Source organism: Acinonyx jubatus, chromosome B1 (genome assembly GCF_027475565.1).
Source record: "Acinonyx jubatus isolate Ajub_Pintada_27869175 chromosome B1, VMU_Ajub_asm_v1.0, whole genome shotgun sequence".
Lineage (NCBI taxonomy): Eukaryota > Metazoa > Chordata > Mammalia > Carnivora > Felidae > Acinonyx > Acinonyx jubatus.
The window spans coordinates 199,713,122-199,730,855 of record NC_069382.1 but is presented as its reverse complement, the minus strand read 5'-3'; the positions used below and the strand labels follow the sequence as shown (position 1 = coordinate 199,730,855).

The following is a 17,734-nucleotide window of genomic DNA, read 5'->3' as shown; positions in this document are numbered from 1 at the left end:
TGGAGCCAGGCAGCTGGAGTTCAGATGCTACCCCTCGTGTTGGCTGCTCACTGCTTTGTGCCTCAGTTATCTTATCTGTGGGAAAACATGAGTTAATGCGTATACAACTGAGTTTTAAATCAGCACTTAACCAAATAGTAAGCAGCGATTATTTTAAAGGGGACTTTGGAGCAGTTTCATAGGCAAGGGAACATCCGGAGACACAGGAATAGAAATGATCCGATCAGAGTAATTAAAGGCTTGTACTTAGCTTTGAGGCCCCAAGCAGGGCAGGACACTCAGCCTGAACCTGTGAAGAAGAATCTTACACAGAAGGTGGGTGTTTGCCCTCGAGGGGAGGTGGAGAAAGAGGCTGGTACTGTGAGCAGTGAGGGCTTCTAACTGATTCTGGTTGTGTTCTGTTTGATTTGGGAGAGGGCTCCAATGTTGGACTCCCTCCTGCCAGTCGGTATTAGGGACTCCTCTTTTGACTGGCATAGCACCCCTTCCAGACTTGTAGGTTTCTAAGAACTTACCATGAATTTTTGGCCACGGTTTTTGTGTCTCTTCTGCTTTCCCAGCCCAGGCGCTGGACAGGGTGTGGACTATCCATGCAGCACTGTCCCAGTCCTTTGTCTGAGCTTAGCCATCAGTGTCCACTCCTCCTGTTTAAAAGCTTGTCACTCTTTGGGGGTGCCTGGGTGGCTCAGTTGGTTAAGCAACCGGCTCCCGGTTTCAGCTCAGGTCACAGCCTCTTGGTTCATGAGTTTGAGCCTTGAGTTAGGCTCTGTGCTGGCAATGCAGAGCCTGCTTGGGATTCTCTCTCTCTTTCCCTCTCTCTCTGCCCCTCCCCCTGCTCGATCTCGATCTCTCTCTCTCTCTCTTTCAAAATAAATAAATAAACTTAAAAAAAAATGCTGTCACTTTTTCCAGCAAAGACTACACATTTTTTTTAAGCTTTTTTCCCCTATGGATTTATTGAAATATAATTGACAACATTGTAATACATTTATTTTTTAAAGTTTTTTTTTTTTTTGAGAGAGAGAGTGAGAGAGTGCACACAAGTTGGGGAGGGCAGAGAGACAGAGGGAGAGGGAGAATCCCAAGCAGGCTCCGCACTGTCAGCGCCCCCCGACGTGGGGGATCAAACTCATGAACCTCGAGATCATGACCTGAGCTGAAGTCAAGAGTTGGACGCTTAACTGACTGAGCCACCCAGGTGCCCCTCAAAACTGTGATATATTTAAAGTGTACAGTGTGATGACTTGATATGTGTAAACGCTGTGAAATGATTCTCACAATCAGATTCACATCTCCGTCACTTCTCACAGCTACGTGTTTTGTTCTTGTTTTGTTGGGGGGCGATTCTGCCACCTGTTCCATTGAGTGTGTCCAGATGATGCAGTTTCATTCTGGGCACAAACCTCACAGAGCCCTTCCCGAGAAGTTAGGGTGTCTCTTGCAGCAGATACTCTACTGCAAGAACAAACAGGGTCTCTTGAGTCCCTACTGTATGCGAAACACTCTCCCAGGGCTTGTTTACAAAAGTGAACTAGAGATTGAGTGTCTCTGTTCTTTATGGGCCCACAGACTGGTGATGGAGCAAGCACTCATACAGATAATTTGGTCCTGTTTGAAAGTGGCCGAACAGAGGTGAGTGGAAAGTTCCTTGGAGCCCTGGAGGCCAAGTGCCAAGCTCAGAGGCTTGGGAACACTTCACAGAGCAGGATATATTTGAGTGGGATCCTGACAGTGAGTGGGGCTGGAAGGTTTGGAAGAGAGAACAGTTCAGGTAGGTCACTAAAGGCTCCTTCAGCACCTTCCTGCAGGGTGCCAGGCATGACGCGTGGAGCGGGGGTGGTTGACCGCTCGCTCACTGTGCTGTCTCTGCTGCTGTCTTTAAAGCTCAGTAGATACCCGTTCACCAGGTGACTGCTACCTGCCCCGAGCCTCCTGGAAGCAACTCCTTAGCTCTAAATGCATCTCTTCTGTGAAGCCTTCCAGACAGCCCTCTGTATCGGTTTCTTGGGGCTGCCGTCACAAAGTACCATTGCCTGGGTGACTCAAACAACAGAAATTCATTGTGTCTCAGTTCTGGAGGCCAAAAATGCAAGATCAAGGTGTCGGTAGGGTTGGTTCCTTCGGAGGCCATGAAGATGAATCTGTTCCAGGCTTTTCCACTAGCTGCTGGTGACTTTCTGGCAGTCTTTGCTGTTCCTTGGCTTGTGGATGCGTCACCTCAGCTGACCCCTACCTTCCTCACACGGCGTTCTTCCTATATTCGAGTCTGTATCTAAGTGTCCTCTTTTTATAAGGACACCAGTCATACTGAATTAGGGATCCATACGATTTCACTGTGACCTCGTCTTACCTAATTACATCTACAGTGACCCTAATTTCCAAAAAAATGAAGAAACAATGAATTTTGCGGGGATACAGTTCCACCCCTAACACCGGCGCCGCTCTTTTTACCTCGCACCGTTGGGCACGTCTCCCTCGCTGATACTTAGGTAGGTTTCTGTCATGACACCAAGAGTGTTTGATTACATTTATTTGTCTCTCATCTACTCATTTTCTAACTTTTTATCTCTGGTGCCTCACACGTAATGGGGAAAGTAGCTGTAGTGGAGATCTGTTCAGCACTAGGAGATAACAGAAATAAAGGGAGATACTGCAGAGGTCACTTCTTTTCTTGTTCTCCTGTTGACAGTTCCAAAGGCTGTCTGGAGTTAGGTGTCAGATGGCCAAGGACACCTGCAGAAAGTACCACTTTTATCACCACATGAGCATTTTTGATACCTCCTGGTTTATTTTCCATGGAGAAGTTCATTATCACCTGGCAGTCATGGTTCCTGAGAAATGTTTTAAGAATAATTAGGAATGGACGTGACCTTCTAGCACACGCTTTATCCCGAGAATTTTGTTAATGGCCACCTTCTTGTTTCAGCCTTTGGTTTGAGTGTTCTGCCTTTAGGGATTCAGAGATAAATTCAGTGAATGGTCAGACTAGGTAGCCATTAGCAAAATGTCTGTGCCGGAAGGGAGATGCCAAGAAGTAACTGAATCTGCCCACAAGCTTTGGAACGATCTCATAGCTGTTTTAGAGAAGCAAAAATCTGTCTGGTTTGTGATCTAAGGTTTAGTTATATATCAAGATGGATCATTCTGGGCTAGAATACCTTTGGTAAGAAAGAATATTCCAGGGCATACTTTGTCATTTCCATATCAGTAAATAATGTATGAGGCAGAGTGGTGTCTTATGGGACATTAGACAAGGGGTGTTAATCTTAAAATGTCTTTTCATCCCAGTATCAGTGATATCCGTGTGAAAGAACTTGCTGAAATGTGTTCATCTGAAGGCAGGCAGGGACCAGCTTATGTAAGGGGTTTGGAGACGTGCTTTATTCTAAGAGGAAGGAAAATTATGGCGCCTTTCGGACCATGCAGAATATATAGTGAATCCTGCTTTATCCTTCATCCAGCTTCGACAGTTACCGGCTCATGGCCAGTCTTACCGGTTTTGTGTAAGCCTTACTCTTCCTCCCTCCCACCCCCAGAGAAGCTTTAGGCGAATCCCAGATACCATGTTATTTCATCCATAAGTATTTCTGTGTGTCTCATATAGCTAATATAACCATAATAAGATCGTACCTAAAAATTTTAACAATAATTTCTTCATGCCATCCGAGACTGGTTGATGTTCAGACGTCTTATTGTTTCATATGTCATTTTTAGATTTAGATCAGGATTCAGCTAAAGACCTATTGTTAGCCATCAGGTTTTAAGCAGGAGAGTGAGTGCTATGATCAGACATGTTTAAACTCCTTGGTTTCGCTGGGGGAATGGGTTGGTGTGGGGATTATTGGGAGACAAGAAGTGGAGAAACTAATTAGGAGGTAGTTGCGTGTCCAGGAGTGTGTGTCCAGGAGTGACATGGGCAGGGGGTGGGTGCGAGATGTCACGTGGGCAAGCCAAGCTTGGTAGTCAAGGCTCATCCAGACCTTTGGGTTCTGTTGAGTGCATTTGTGTATTTGAATGGATTGTTCCCAGAGATTTCGGTGATTTTAAGTATCAACATACTAAATTTAGTGAAATCTTAACATTTTTACACAGGTAAAATTAGAGCACCTTTGTAGAATATTGAGATGGAGAAATGCTGATCCATTCTTGTCTTTTATCAATTTATTCAGCTTTAGTACAGCTCATGTGATACTGTGTCATCTTGTCTGTGTAATCATAATTACAGTATTGATAATATTATAGAATAGAATAGAAAAATTATAGTTTTTCACTTATATGGTATAATCTCTTATGTATGCTATGCCAAAGAATCTATAATTTCATAATACTGTATTGAGCAGATTTTAATATTTATGTTATGACCATTCATGTACTGTTAGACATTAACAATTAGTGAGCTTGTTACTACCTTTTAAATTATTTTAAAATACTCTAAGGTTGCCAGAAATTTTTTTGCATCTGTATTTCCCCATTTCTTTTTTAAAAATTTGGATTAAGTAATAACTTAGTTTTAGAGATCTTCCTAGAAAAATTTGCTGTCTTAACATGCTCCTAAAAACTAAGCTCATGAAACTTGAGTGCACAATTGACAAAAACTAAATATAGCTTTGTGCTTTAAAAATGGAATTATGTTTATTCTTGATTAGTAGGCTCAGAACATGTATACTTTGGTTTTGATTTAAATTTATAGACTTCCTTATTGAAGGAAAGGAACACATGCATATCTAGTCTGCACTCTGCGTCTTATCCCATTCACATGGCAATTTGTAATAAAAAGAGAGCAATCTCTGCCTTATCTTTAACAAGTGTTTTAGAGATTCTGTGAGTCAGCTCTGGGAACCAAGAACCAGCGATGGTTGCCTCTAAAATGTTGCCTGTGTCCTTATTAATTGGTGAAAATGTCTTCCAATTGGGACTCAGTAATAGAGAAGTAACAATACTGCATATTCTTCTTCTTCCTCTCTCTTTTATCCTTGATATAGAACCTTTGTTTCATTGGCTCAGAATGTTCAGCTTCATTTACATCTGATGAAGAAACATTAGACAACCATTATTTTATTCTTTGCGTCATTATTTTAGAACAAACTAGGTTAAAGTAAACAGATTAAACTAAAATTTTATGGGATATGTTTAGAGAAGAGTAAGTTTTAAAGACTACATTCAGGTCCTGGGTTTATTTATTCTGTGTTGACTTTTAGTCCCTGATTGTTTTTATACCTTGTCTTTGAGTCCTTGAAATGTGTCACTTTAAGCATATATTATTTCTGTCCTATCTTTAGGTTTCAGAAGAACAATATTTAAATTGATCTCTATTAAAAAAAAAAAGGTTTTCTCCAACTGATTCTTTGGCTGTTGATACCGTAAGATATTTTTTATATAAACTTTTCTTTAAAGCCTTGCTATTCAGGGGCACCTGGGTGGCTCAGTCGGTTAAGTGTCTGACTTCGGCTCAGGTCGTGATCTCATAATTCGTGGGTTTGAGCCCCATGTTGGGCTCTGTGCTGACAGCTCGGAGCCTGGAGCCTGCTTCCGATTCTGTGTCTCCCTCTCTTTCTCTGCCCCTACCCGCTCACGCTCTGTCTCTCAAAAATAAATAAATGTTAAAAAAAAAAAAAAAAAAAAAGCCTTGCTATTCACATTGCAGTCCAAAGTCAGTGGCATTGGTCTGGCTTACGAGACATGTAGCAATGTAGCATCTCAGGCCATTGATTTCATTCCTTCTCATCCCTTTGGGGACCTTCTCCCCCGCACTGCTGCCTCTGTCCCCTCCCACTGTCATCCTCATTATTTACAGTATGGCTTACAGGTTAAGAACAAAAGCTCTGCAGCAGATGACCTGCACTTTGAATCCCAGCCCTGCGCCTTCTCTGTTGAGTCGCTGAGTTCCCTCATCTGTGAAGTGAGGAAAACAGTGATGTGTCAACAAATAGGGAAGGGCGCCTGCCTGGCTAGGTCGGTGGAGCTTGTGACTCTTGATCTTGGGGCTGTAAGTTCAAGCCCCATGTTGGGCATAGAGATGACTTAAAAATAGAATCTTTAAAATAAAAAAAAAACAAACACAACCACAAAACCAAATAGGGAAGTTGAGAGGATCACGTACAAGTGAAAACCAGTGTCTGGAATACACCCTCTCTTTCCCCTGAGCACCATTATTTCAGTAACAAGCTGTCCTGGGACTTTGCAGCTTAAAATAATTATCTTATTATCCATAGCTCATGATTTTGTGGATCAAGAATTTAGGCCCTTTCAGCTGCTCAGTTCTTGTGCTCTTTGGGGTATCCACTGAGGTCACTTGATAATTCTCAAGTTTTTTTTATTGTTATTTTAATTATTACATTGTAAGAGTTCTTTATATATTCTGGATGCAAATCTCTTCCCAGATACATGATTTTCAAATATTTTCTACCATTCTGTGGGCTCTCTTTTTACTTTCTTATGTGTCCTTTGAAGCACAAACATTTTTAAGTTTGTGGAAGTCCAATCCATCTCTTTTTTTCTTTTTGTTGCTTGTCCTTTCAGTGCCATAAAACTTTGCCTAACCTGATGTCTCATGGATTTACTCTTGTGTTTTCTTCTAGGAATTTTATAGATTTTGCTGTTACATTTACGTCTGTGTTCCATTTGGGATGAATTTTGTGTGTAGTGTGTAAGGAAGGGGCACCAATTACGTTTCAGTTGCTAACTTAATCAACTTGGAACTCTCTACCTTGCTTATCCCGTGTGGCTTGAGGAGCTGTTGTCCACTCACCATTCAAATTCTGCCTGTGGCCCCTGAGTCTGTTTCTCACCCTGTCTCTGTTTCCTTTCCTTCTTGCTCTTAATTTATTCAAAAACTTTTGTTTATATACAGCTCTATGTTGGGAACTATTCTAGGTGCTGGTTCTGCCCCTTGTTCTCACGTTGTGTTCTGCTAGCCAGTGTCCCCTTCTCTCTGGCTTTAACTGCTGTCCCGGTGCTGATGACTTCTGAATCAGTGCCTCCTCTCTCAGTTTGTGACTCCAGCTTCCCCAAGGTGAGGACAGTGTCTGATTAATTTTTGTGCCTAGCACAATGGCTAGACATAATAGGTGCTCAGTAAGTACTGCATATATGTAGTTGAAGCTGTCATTCAGTGTCCTATACGAACAATAGTAATTAAACTAATTGATTAGTAAAGGGTGTTGTCTAGAGATTTAGTAGTTAAAGAATATAATTTAGTATTTGAACATCATTTCAGATAAAAAGATTGGGATTAAAAAGTGTAAATAAGTAGCTATAGTAACAGATTTTTAAATTTGAGTCATTTGGGCATCTTTTAGGTTAGTCACAAATTAGGCACATTGACATTTTCAGGACCTGCCGTTCTTTGAACTGAAAAGGTGATGTTGATGAGGGGTATTTCCCATTTGCATGAATCAAGATGTGTGAGCAGCTTCTTATTGATGGGTTTGGAAAATCCTTTGCACAATCAGTACTGACATAATCTTGGAAAAATACCATAAATCAGATTTCTCCAGAAATGAACTCTGCTGTTGGTAGGTCCTGTCTGGGTGGACAACATCATGACTTAAACCGTCTTGTCACAGTTGCATATCGAGTTCTTTTTCACTTTGACAGAGGACTTAATAGCTTTGTGAGATTGTTCTGTTGTGTGTGAGGAACAATGGCCAGGACAGACGCCCTTGGCCTTGGGTTCGTAGAAGGGGCCGGAGGTGGCTGATGCACCATGTGCCTCAGGCCACAAGGAAGCCTCACGCGCCGTGGCTCTGACTCCATTGGTCACAGCCCTGTCACGCTGGAGGCTGGGTTTGTCAGGCTGGCTGCTGGCTGTGAAATGCTATTGGACGTTGACTCCAACACAACGCTGTCTGTGTGTTGATTCTGTAGGAGCCGAGAAAGACTGTACGATGAACGGTGACACGCGGGCTGCGGTGGTGACCTCGCCACCCCCGACCACAGCGCCTCACAAGGAGAGGTACTTCGACAGGGTGGATGAGAACAACCCGGAGTACTTGCGAGAGAGGAACATGGCACCGGACCTTCGGCAGGACTTCAATATGATGGAGCAGAAAAAGAGGGTGTCTATGATCCTGCAGAGTCCCGTAAGAGAAGCCTTCTCTCTGAACCAGTGCACTCCTCCTCCTCCTCTTTCTCCTCCTCCTCTACCTCCTCCTCCTCCTCTACCTCCTCCTCCTCCTCCTCCTCCTCCTCCTCCTCTTTCTCCTCCTCTACCTCCTCCTCCTCTACCTCCTCCTCCTCCTCCTCCTCCTACTCCTCCTCCTCTTCCTCCTCCTCCTCCTCCTCTACCTCCTCCTCCTCTACCTCCTCCTCCTCCTCCTCTTTCTCCTCCTCTTTCTCCTCCTCTTCCTCCTCCTCCTCCTCCTCCTCCTCCTCCTCCTCCGATGCGTCTGCTCTTAGCTGTGTTTTGTGTGTCCGGGTCCATGTGTTTTCACACAGGAAATCAGTGCCTCGCATGTACGTGCAAGGCTTTTGAAAGAATTTTGTCTAGTTCACGTTATCAGTCAAAATAAATGAGAACTCTTCAGTGTCCTCAAGGAGGGGAGGTGCTTTCCTTCTCTTTTTCACTCTCTTACTACTTCTCCAGAGAGTCTGTTTATTTCAGGACCCTTTAAAAAGGGCCCTTTCCGGGGCGCCTGGGTGGCGCAGTCGGTTAAGCGTCCGACTTCAGCCAGGTCACGATCTCGCGGTCCGTGGGTTCGAGCCCCACGTCGGGCTCTGGGCTGATGGCTCGGAGCCTGGAGCCTGTTTCCGATTCTGTGTCTCCCTCTCTCTCTGCCCCTCCCCCGTTCATGCTCTGTCTCTCTCTGTCCCCAAAATAAATAAAAAACGTTGAAAAAAAAAATTTAAAAAAAAAAAAGGGCCCTTTCCTCCAGACCACCTAGCTTAGCGCCGGGCACTTACTGGGCCTTACCCTGCGCCTGATCATTGATTGGGTTTCCCTTCAGCTGCGTCAGCACTGAGAGTGGGAAGCGCGCCCAACTCTGCGTCTTGTGCTTGCGTCTCCACGTAAAGTAGTTCTGTCTTATTGTTTCCTCATGTTGATGCTGCTGCCCTTGTATATGCTTTATTCCTTTTTATCCTTCTCATCTTGTTTGATGCCCTTAATACTTTGAGGTATCATTTGGCAGGTAGTCATTGAATTTTTTTTAATGTTGATTATCTCAGCAGCATATAGCTGTTCAAGGAACCTAAGGAGTTAGCGGTAAACAGGACAAATAAGGTCTCAGATTCTAACAGATTCTATTTGTTTGGCCGTTATTACTGTTTGCTTATTGTTGAGGCGTACCTTAGAGTGATGCACAGAAACCTCAAGTGTACAGCTTGGTGAAATTTGATGTGTGTCACACCCTGTGTGAGCACCCAGGTCAGGGAGAGGACTTCACACTCCCCTCGAAGGAGGTGAACAAGAAACAACAAAGAGAAGTGTGGTGCAGGAAGCAGTGGGGTGATTAGATTGAGTGGTGGTTAGAACAGGTCTCTCTGAGAAAGGGAGGTCTCACCTGAGTCTGAATGACTGGAAGGAGCCGGCCATGCAGGGGTGGCGGCGGGGGGGGGGTGGGGGGGGGGCAGCCTTCCAGCTTGAGGGGCAGCTGACATGAAATTCCTAGGATAGCCAGGGGTGTGCTCTGTGGGCTTGGAGAGTCAGAAGGCACCAGTGTGGTCTAAGCACAGGAGGCAACAGGGAGGGGGCAGTGAAGTTGGATGGTGGGGAGGGGCAGGTCCTGGAAAGCTGTGTAAGCTCACATCAGGAGTTTGTTTTGTGTTCAGAGTACAGGAGAGAGTCATTGGAGGGCTGCAGACAGGAATGACACTATTTGGTTTTTAAAGAAGTTATTCTGGGTTTTGTATGGAATGAGTATTATAGGGGCGCCTTGGTGGCTCAGTCGGTTAAGCGATTTCAGCTCAGGTCATGATCTCACGGTTCGTGGGATCAAGCCCCACATCAGGCTCCGTGCTGATAGCGTGGAGCCTGCTTGGAATTCTCTCTCTCTCTCTCTCTCTCTCTCTCTCTCTCTCTCTCTCTCTCTCTTTCTCTCTCTCTCTCTCTAAGTAAATTATAAACTTAAACACACACACACATATTTAAAAAAAAAAAAAGAAAAAGTAATCGTAGGGGTGCCTGGAAGGCTCAGTCAGTAGAGCTCATGATACTTAATCACAGGGCCATGAGTTCAAGAGCCACGTAGGGTGTGGAGCCTACATTAAAAAAAAAAAAAAAAAAGTATGGGGTAAGGGAGAAAGCTGTCTTCCAAGAAGGAGGTGGTGGTAAGTTTTGCGTTTTATTTTGAAGGTAGGATACATAGGACTTGCTGATGGCTGGTGAGGAAGAGGTGGTAAGAAAAAAGAAAGGAATCAGGAAAACATTTAGACTTTTGGCTTGAGCAGTTTCCCATGTAAAAGCCGCAAGAAACTAAGTACAAGTCCCCAGGGGTAGAGTGCAGAAAGGAAACTTCCAGCACATCATGTGCAGGCCCTGGGGACCGACCAAGCCCCCATCCACAGGTTGTCTAGAGCACAGTAAGCATCGGCTGTTACCAACCTGAATGCAGTGTGGGACCCTGGAACAGAGGACAGAAGTCGAAAGCCTAGAATTGCTTTCTAGTAACGCACTGGTGCTGGTGTCTGGTTTTAGGAGCACGGAGAGTTGAGTCAGTGAGGGGAGTGGGAAAGGCCTTGCCATGGCCATGGATGCTGGTAGTTGGACAGATGCCACAGGGAGCTTGAGCACACACTTGAGGCTGGTTCTGTCTTGTCAGGGAATAGTAAGTGGAGCCACCTGCTGAGAATGCGCCCAGGGCATTGTGCAGGGGGTGTGAGGAGAGAGTGGGTGAGGGGATGGGCTGTTGCTGGGTTAATGTGAAGGGCGCGTCAGGTCAGGGTCAGGAATTCATAGTGAGACAACATAGCAAGGTCTGGGTTTTTTTTTTTTTTCCCTCCCTCCAGCCTCTCTACTCATTTGAGCAACATGAATAGAAAGAGTGAAGGGTTGAACTTAACCAGGATTAGGGTTTTGTTGGGTGAAATGGTGGAGAGTTGAAGGTGTGAGCAAGGGAATGATTATAATGTTAAACCAAGGGTCTAAGTTGGGTGAGGGAGGTCAGGACTCAGGAAAGGTAAGGGATGGCAGAAAGGTGTTAGGGTCATGACAGCGTTGAAGGAAAGGGTGAGCTGGATGCTGGGGGCGGGGGGTGTTTGGAGAACCCATGCTTGGCTCTGACACTGAAGAGGGGCGCAGTTCCTAGGAAAGAGCATGTCCAGGGCATGATCGTGGACAGGGGAGGCTGAGGTGAGTTGGATGACAGGGGCATTGGAGGAGAGGTGGTCAGGAAGCAGAGAAGTCAGGTGTGGATGTAGCACCAAGGAAGCACACAAGGTCATTGGCCGGTGACTGCTGGCTGGAGCTAGATTCTGGGATCCAGACAGGTGGCTCCCGGCCCTCACTGGTCACCGCTAAGCTCAGCTCCTTACTGCACGTGTAAGTCATCTGGGATGCTATTGACACAAAGGGCCTCTCGCCCTGCGGTCTTATTTTTGTGTTGTATTTGCTAAGCTTTAAGTTCCTTGATGGCAAGAACCATTTTTTCTATGTGTATAATCTCAGTACCTAGAACAGCACCTGATACTTCTGTGTGTTGTGCTGTGTACACGTGCTGAGTTGTGATGTCGTGCATGTACATATGTGGTACCTGTATGTTGAATTGAGCTTCCTGCACATATGTCTGTGGATTTGGAAACTGTGGAAATAGATTGTTTGGTTTTTCAGATTGAGGGCCCGTGAGGGCAGGGAGCTTATTTTATGCAATTTTTGCTTCCTCTGTGCCCAGCCAGCACACTCTGGGATGTTTGGTAGAGGCTCTCTGCATCTGTCTGTATCTCATCGTCTGTATCTGTGCATATCTGTCTGTGTCTTACATTCTGCATTGATAACAGAGTTCTGTGGATTTAGTTCTGTTTCTTACTCAGAGCACCTGTCAGCTTTTCCCTCCTTCCTTGACTACCACAGAATACGATCTGTGACATTATTTCTCATGATACAGTAAATAGGGGCTCCTCCAGCAGCTCTTGGTTCTTGACGTTCTTTTATACCATTACATTAAATGTGGTATGTTTGTTTGTTGCTTGCTTCCTGCAAGTGATAGTTCTATTTAGACTGCCCCTTGGCAATATATCTTTTCAGCTTTACATTGAGGCAGTGGAAAACTAGAAGAAAGTTTAGTATATTTTAATATAAAGTCATCCAGAAGCCCTCAGAGTATTTAAAATCAGGGGTGGATAATGATTCAGTGAGTTCATATTTTCACATTAAATGTTATTTATTAAGATATTTCCTTATAGGGTATATTAAAAATTATTTTATTGCGGTTTGGGAAAGCTATAAATCTGTATTGTTTCAGTAGTGACTTTATATGAAAGTCACTATTCACCCAATTTAATCCTTTTGCCTAATTTAGGATTTTTTAAAAAAATTCAGGATTATTTGATAAAGGACAAATGTTTTAGGGTTCCTTTTTCGACTTTTAAAAAGTAATTTCAAAATATCTATTTTGAAAACAAATCTGTTTTGAAGAAAATACTGAGAAGCACAAAGTACAACATGAAAATCGCTAGTAATTCCATCACTAAGATAATTGTAATGAACATTTTGATGTATTTAATGTAGTCTTTTTCTATGTGTAGATACATATTTTCTCTTACATAAAAAGGTTCCATTGCTTTCTAACCTTTTCACGAGCAAAAGTATATCAGGAGCAATTTTACGTCCTTTGCTTTTCCTCAGCCTCTGTGTTGAATGTGCGCAGGGAATTCTGTCGTGAGGTGGCCAGTGTGTTCAGTCAGTTCTCCACCGTCTAAAATGTCAACATCACCCGTTTTCCCGTCTGTCATCCATGATAGAATGAACATTCCTAGGAATAATTCTTGGGCCATGTCTTGATTATTTCTTTAGAAAAGATTATCAGCAATAGAGTGTTCAAAGATTTAAGCTTTTGTACTGTTTAAATTACTTTCTAGAAAGAATGTAGCAGTTTATGCTCCAAGTAGTAATATATGAGAGTATCCACTTACTTTTCCAGCACTGGATGAAAACAAACAAATGGGTCTATGCGATAGTTACCTGTGCCTTCCCAAGGAACAGAAAAGAAATAGTGTCTCACTGTTGTAATTTGCTTCTAATTAGGCTTTCTGCGAAGAGTTGGAATCAATGATACAGGAACAATTTAAGAAGGGGAAGAATCCCACAGGCCTGTTGGCATTACAGCAGATTGCAGATTTTATGACCACGAACGTACCGAATGTCTACCCTGCAGCTCCGCAAGGAGGGATGGCTGCCTTAAACATGAGTGAGTAGCTCCCGACTCTGCATATATGTTCTGTCGTTTTGTAAGTTAAATTTTCTGACAGTTTTGGGGCGCCTGCATGGCTCAGTCAGTTAAGCATCCGACTCTCGATCTCAGCTCAAGTCTTGATCTCAGGGTCGTGAGTTCAATTCCCACGTTGGGCTCCACGCTGGGTAGGAAGCCTACTTAAAAAAAAAAAATTCCTGACAGATTTTTACGTGAAATAGATCAGTATACAGTGTAATACATAGAATCGAGACTTTTGAAAATTAATATTTCAGTTACAGTAAAAAAATAGTCTGTAAGTCTGGAAATGTCTTGAGTGTAGAGGCCTCCTTTTTTATGAGCCATTAACTGTTATTTCTCAGGCAGATGACATTTTAGGTGGCTTCTCACACCTTTTGTGAACTAAAATTAATCAGAAACAATGCTTGTGAAGCATTGCACACATCAATTTTGCCTGAACTTCATTCAGGCAAACATTTCTTATCCACCGTTCCTTATTGCTGCTTGTAAATGGGCGAGAAACAGAGAAATTCCGAAAGAAAGCCAGGGGGAGATTGTTGGATGGGTGAATGTGAGCAAAGAACGGGTAGCTGTGCAAAGGTGGAGGGGCTTTGCCGTCGCTGTTGAACTTGTAAACGTTCACATGACGGGGTGAACCGAGGGCAGCTTGAGTACTGTGTACTGACCTACTGTGTACTTCTCTGGACCAGTGTCTGCCGGTTCTAATTGGATAGTCAGATTCTTTTTTTTTTTTATTTTTTTTCCCCTGACGTTTATTCATTTTTGAGAGACAGAGACAGAGCGTGAGCAGGGGAGGTGCAGAGAGTGAGGGAGACACAGAATCCGAAGCGGGCTCCAGGCTCCGAGCTGTCAGACGGAGCCCGACTTGGGACTTGATGAGATCATGCCCGAGCCGAAGTCGCATGCTTAACCGACTGAGACACCCAGGTGCCCCTGGATGGCTAGCTTCTGATGGGCCAGCATGACAGCGGTTTCTGTTAGGTCACCTGGTGTCTGCAGTTTGCCTGTCAGTTCCATAGTACTCTTGGAAGTTGACTGACACCCACCAGAGTGACGCAAACAGCATTTAATTCACTAACTCCAGCTTTTACCCTGAAGTCAAACGGTAGTCGGTTTTTCTTGTTTGCACATGGATTTTTAATGGAGTCCTGTGCTGTCTGATACCGATTAGGTAATAAAAGGGTGGTGTAATGTATTTACTTACCTGCACATTGTCTTCTAGTCAGAGAAAAGGAAATTTTATTTCAGTAATGCCACACCGTGAAAAGAAAGGAAGAAAGCTAATTAGTTTCAATTATATCTGATGATATGTTTCTTAAAAACACAAATTGAAAAACAAATTATTAAAGCCTTTGTTGTAAAATATATAGAAATAGCATAGAAGAAATGATCTGTAACTTATAAAGGATTTTAAGGTGAATACTTTTATAACTCCTACCCAGGTTAATAATAAAACGTTATTGATCACTTGGCCTGTTTCCTATCATCCTCTCAGAAGGAACCCACCATCTTTTAAGAATTACTTATTTATTTATGTTAATTTATTTATTTTGAGGCGGGGGAGGAGGGGCAGAGAGAGAGGGAGAGAGAATCCCAAGCAGGCTCTGCCCTGTCAGCGTGGAGCTTGACGAGGGGCTCAAACTCACAAACCGCAAGATCATGACCTGAGCCAAAATCAAATGTTGGACACTCAACCGACTGAGTCACCCAGGCGCCCCTAGAAGATTTTACTTTTAAGTAATCTCTCTATCCAACGTGGGGTTCGAACTCACAACCCTGAGATCAAGAATTGTACTGACTGAGTACAGCTGGTCACCCCAGGAGCCTCCATTTTGGCTTGTAACCACTGCCTTGGTTTTTCTGCATGGTTTCGTCAATCAAATGGTCATCCCTAAATATTTTGGTTTGGTTTTTGTCTGTTAAAAAAAAATTTTTTTTAATGTTTATTTTTGAGAGAGAGAGGGAGACAGAGTGTGAGCAGGGGAGGGACAGAGAGAGACAGAGAGATACAGAATCTGAACCAGGCTCCAGGCTCCAAGCTGTCAGCACAGAGCCCAATGTGGGGGCTTGAACTCAAGAACTGTGAGATCATGACCTGAGCCGAAGTTGGACACTCAACCTACTGAGTCACTCAGTCGCCCCTTTTCTCCTTACATTTAAAGAAAATGGGTTTGTGGACCTGTAGAGTTTTTTGGCTGAATTTTGCTGATTCCATCTCCATGGTGCTGCTAACATGTTTTTTTGTCTTCTGTATTTACAGTAAGTTGGTAGTTGGATCTAGATGCTTGAGTGTGTTTGGATTCAGTTTTTTGGCAAAGCCTACTTTGTAGGTAGTACTGTGTTCTATCAGAAGTAGGCACGTAGTCTGGTTGTTTCTTTTTGCGTTAACAGCCACTGATGCTCAGTAAATAGATCTATTAATTTAATAAAGGTTCCAAGATGGTGATGTTTTAATTCTATCATTCCTTCCTTTATATTCATTAGTTAAAATATTTCTATCAAGGGAAACTTCCCTGGGAAATGGGGCATGGCTGGAAAGGGGCCACGCCCTTCCCATCACTCATTTCATGTTCAAGGGGAGCCTCTTGCTGAACTGCTTGTAAATGATCTGTTTCTGGGTCGGGGTTTCAGACGTAACAGAGCACTTTCCTGGCTGTGATCTACTGACCATCAGGCATGCACGCAAAAAAGGAGCTTCCCTTCAACAACTGTGTTTGGTTACCCAGTGTGGTCTAGAGCCCTTTTCAAAATAAGAAGTTAGTTTCCTCTCGTTCTTAGATGACCAATTATTTTTTAGTATTATTTTGAATTCATAGATTTAAATATATTTAATGTGTTTCAAAATGTTACAGTTACCTGTTGTGATGCTAACATTGTCCCATCTTTGATCAGTGGAAGTCCCTCCAGGTTGACTTCTGAGCCTAGTGCTTTGACAGTTTCCAAGCCATCCCCCATGAGGAAACGTTCCAGGTTTCCCTAGTACATTTCCTGCCCCAGGTCTGGAATCAGCCATATTGCTAAGAAATCTTTATGTCTTTTTGTGGGAAATGGAAATTAGGTACTAGGGATGCTCTTTGCTAATGGATTAGTTATTCTTTTCTAGGCCTCTTTAGTGGGCAGAACTAGGAAATATATATTGTCTTGTGAATTATATGGCATATAGGAATTTTAAGTATATTGGAATTATACTCTTAATTCCAATCAAAATTCAGGGCTAAGGGGTTTTTACTGGACCTTTTCTATCTAACATTTATTCTCCTTTCTTCCACAACAAGAATTCTGGCCTTTAAGGACAACCAGGAATAACAAAACCAGAATATTATGTAATTACTCATTTGTTTTCCCATATATCACACAAAGTAACCATACTCTACCAACAGTCTATTCTCTTCATGATTTAAAGTAGTCTATGTTGTCAGAGTATGTAACCATTACACGTTATGATCTCCCTCTTATAATGTTCATTTAGTGTTATAATTAATACATAATAAATATATGTTAATTCTCACCACCAACCTTTGTATCCGTGTATCCCTCAGTCGTTTTGGTTGTCTGAAGTGCCTTCTGTAGTAGAGTTCTCAGAAAAGACTTGTGGAAGCAATACTCTCTGAGTTCTTCCATGCTGTCGTCTCTGTATATCAATATTAATTGAGTTTGGTTTGTTAGGGTGTAAAACACTAGACTCACATTTTCTATGTGTATCTTAAAGAGATAATTAATTTTTTTCCGTCCCAAAGCATTGCTATTAAAATTGAAGATACTCTTCCATATAAGTGACTTGCTCTCTTTTCCTGGATGTTCAAAGTACTTTTTTCTTTATAGAGTCCATCATTTTTATCAGAATATGTCTTAGTGTTGTTGGTCATTGTGGCTTAATTTTCTCAGATGATGCGCTCTTCCAGATCTTTTGTATTTTATCAATATTTTGTTTTTTAGCAGTATTTATTCTGTTTCCTGTTGTTTCCTACTTCGGGGATTCCTGTTATATGCATGTTGGAGTTTCTTCGTCTTTCACTGTTGCTTGTTCTCAAATCCTTTTTATTGCTTCATTTCTTTATGATTTAAAAAATTTTTCCATTTCATGTTCTTTTCTCTTTTAGTTTAGTGCGTATGTATTTATTTAGAAGATTTTGTTTTATTTTATTTTTAAATTTTAGTATATGTGCTTGCCAAAGCAAGCACTATTTTATTTTTTAATTAATTAATCTAAAAAATTTATTTATATTTGAGAGAGCAAGCGAGTGTGGGTAAGGGGCAGAGAGAGAGGGAGAGAGAGAATCCCAACTAGGCTCTGCACCGTCAGCGCAGAGCCCGACACTGGGGCTCAAACTCACAAACTGCGAGAACATGACCTGAAGCAAAACCAAGTC

At 42.8% G+C, this 17,734-nt stretch overlaps 1 protein-coding gene across 10 annotated transcripts in view; it reads left to right on the top strand.

Annotated features, from left to right (window-relative positions):
- The window catches only part of ADD1 (adducin 1), an 84,975-nt gene that overhangs the window by 31,247 nt on the left and 35,994 nt on the right, over nt 1–17,734 (top strand). For all 10 annotated transcript variants that reach the window (XM_027069268.2, XM_027069208.2, XM_027069262.2 and 7 more), the window contains exons 2-3: nt 7,867–8,081; nt 13,178–13,340. In XM_027069268.2, coding sequence (XP_026925069.1) covers nt 7,887–8,081; nt 13,178–13,340 — 358 coding nt within the window. In that variant the 5' untranslated portion in view covers nt 7,867–7,886. The remainder of the gene's footprint in view (nt 1–7,866; nt 8,082–13,177; nt 13,341–17,734) is intronic.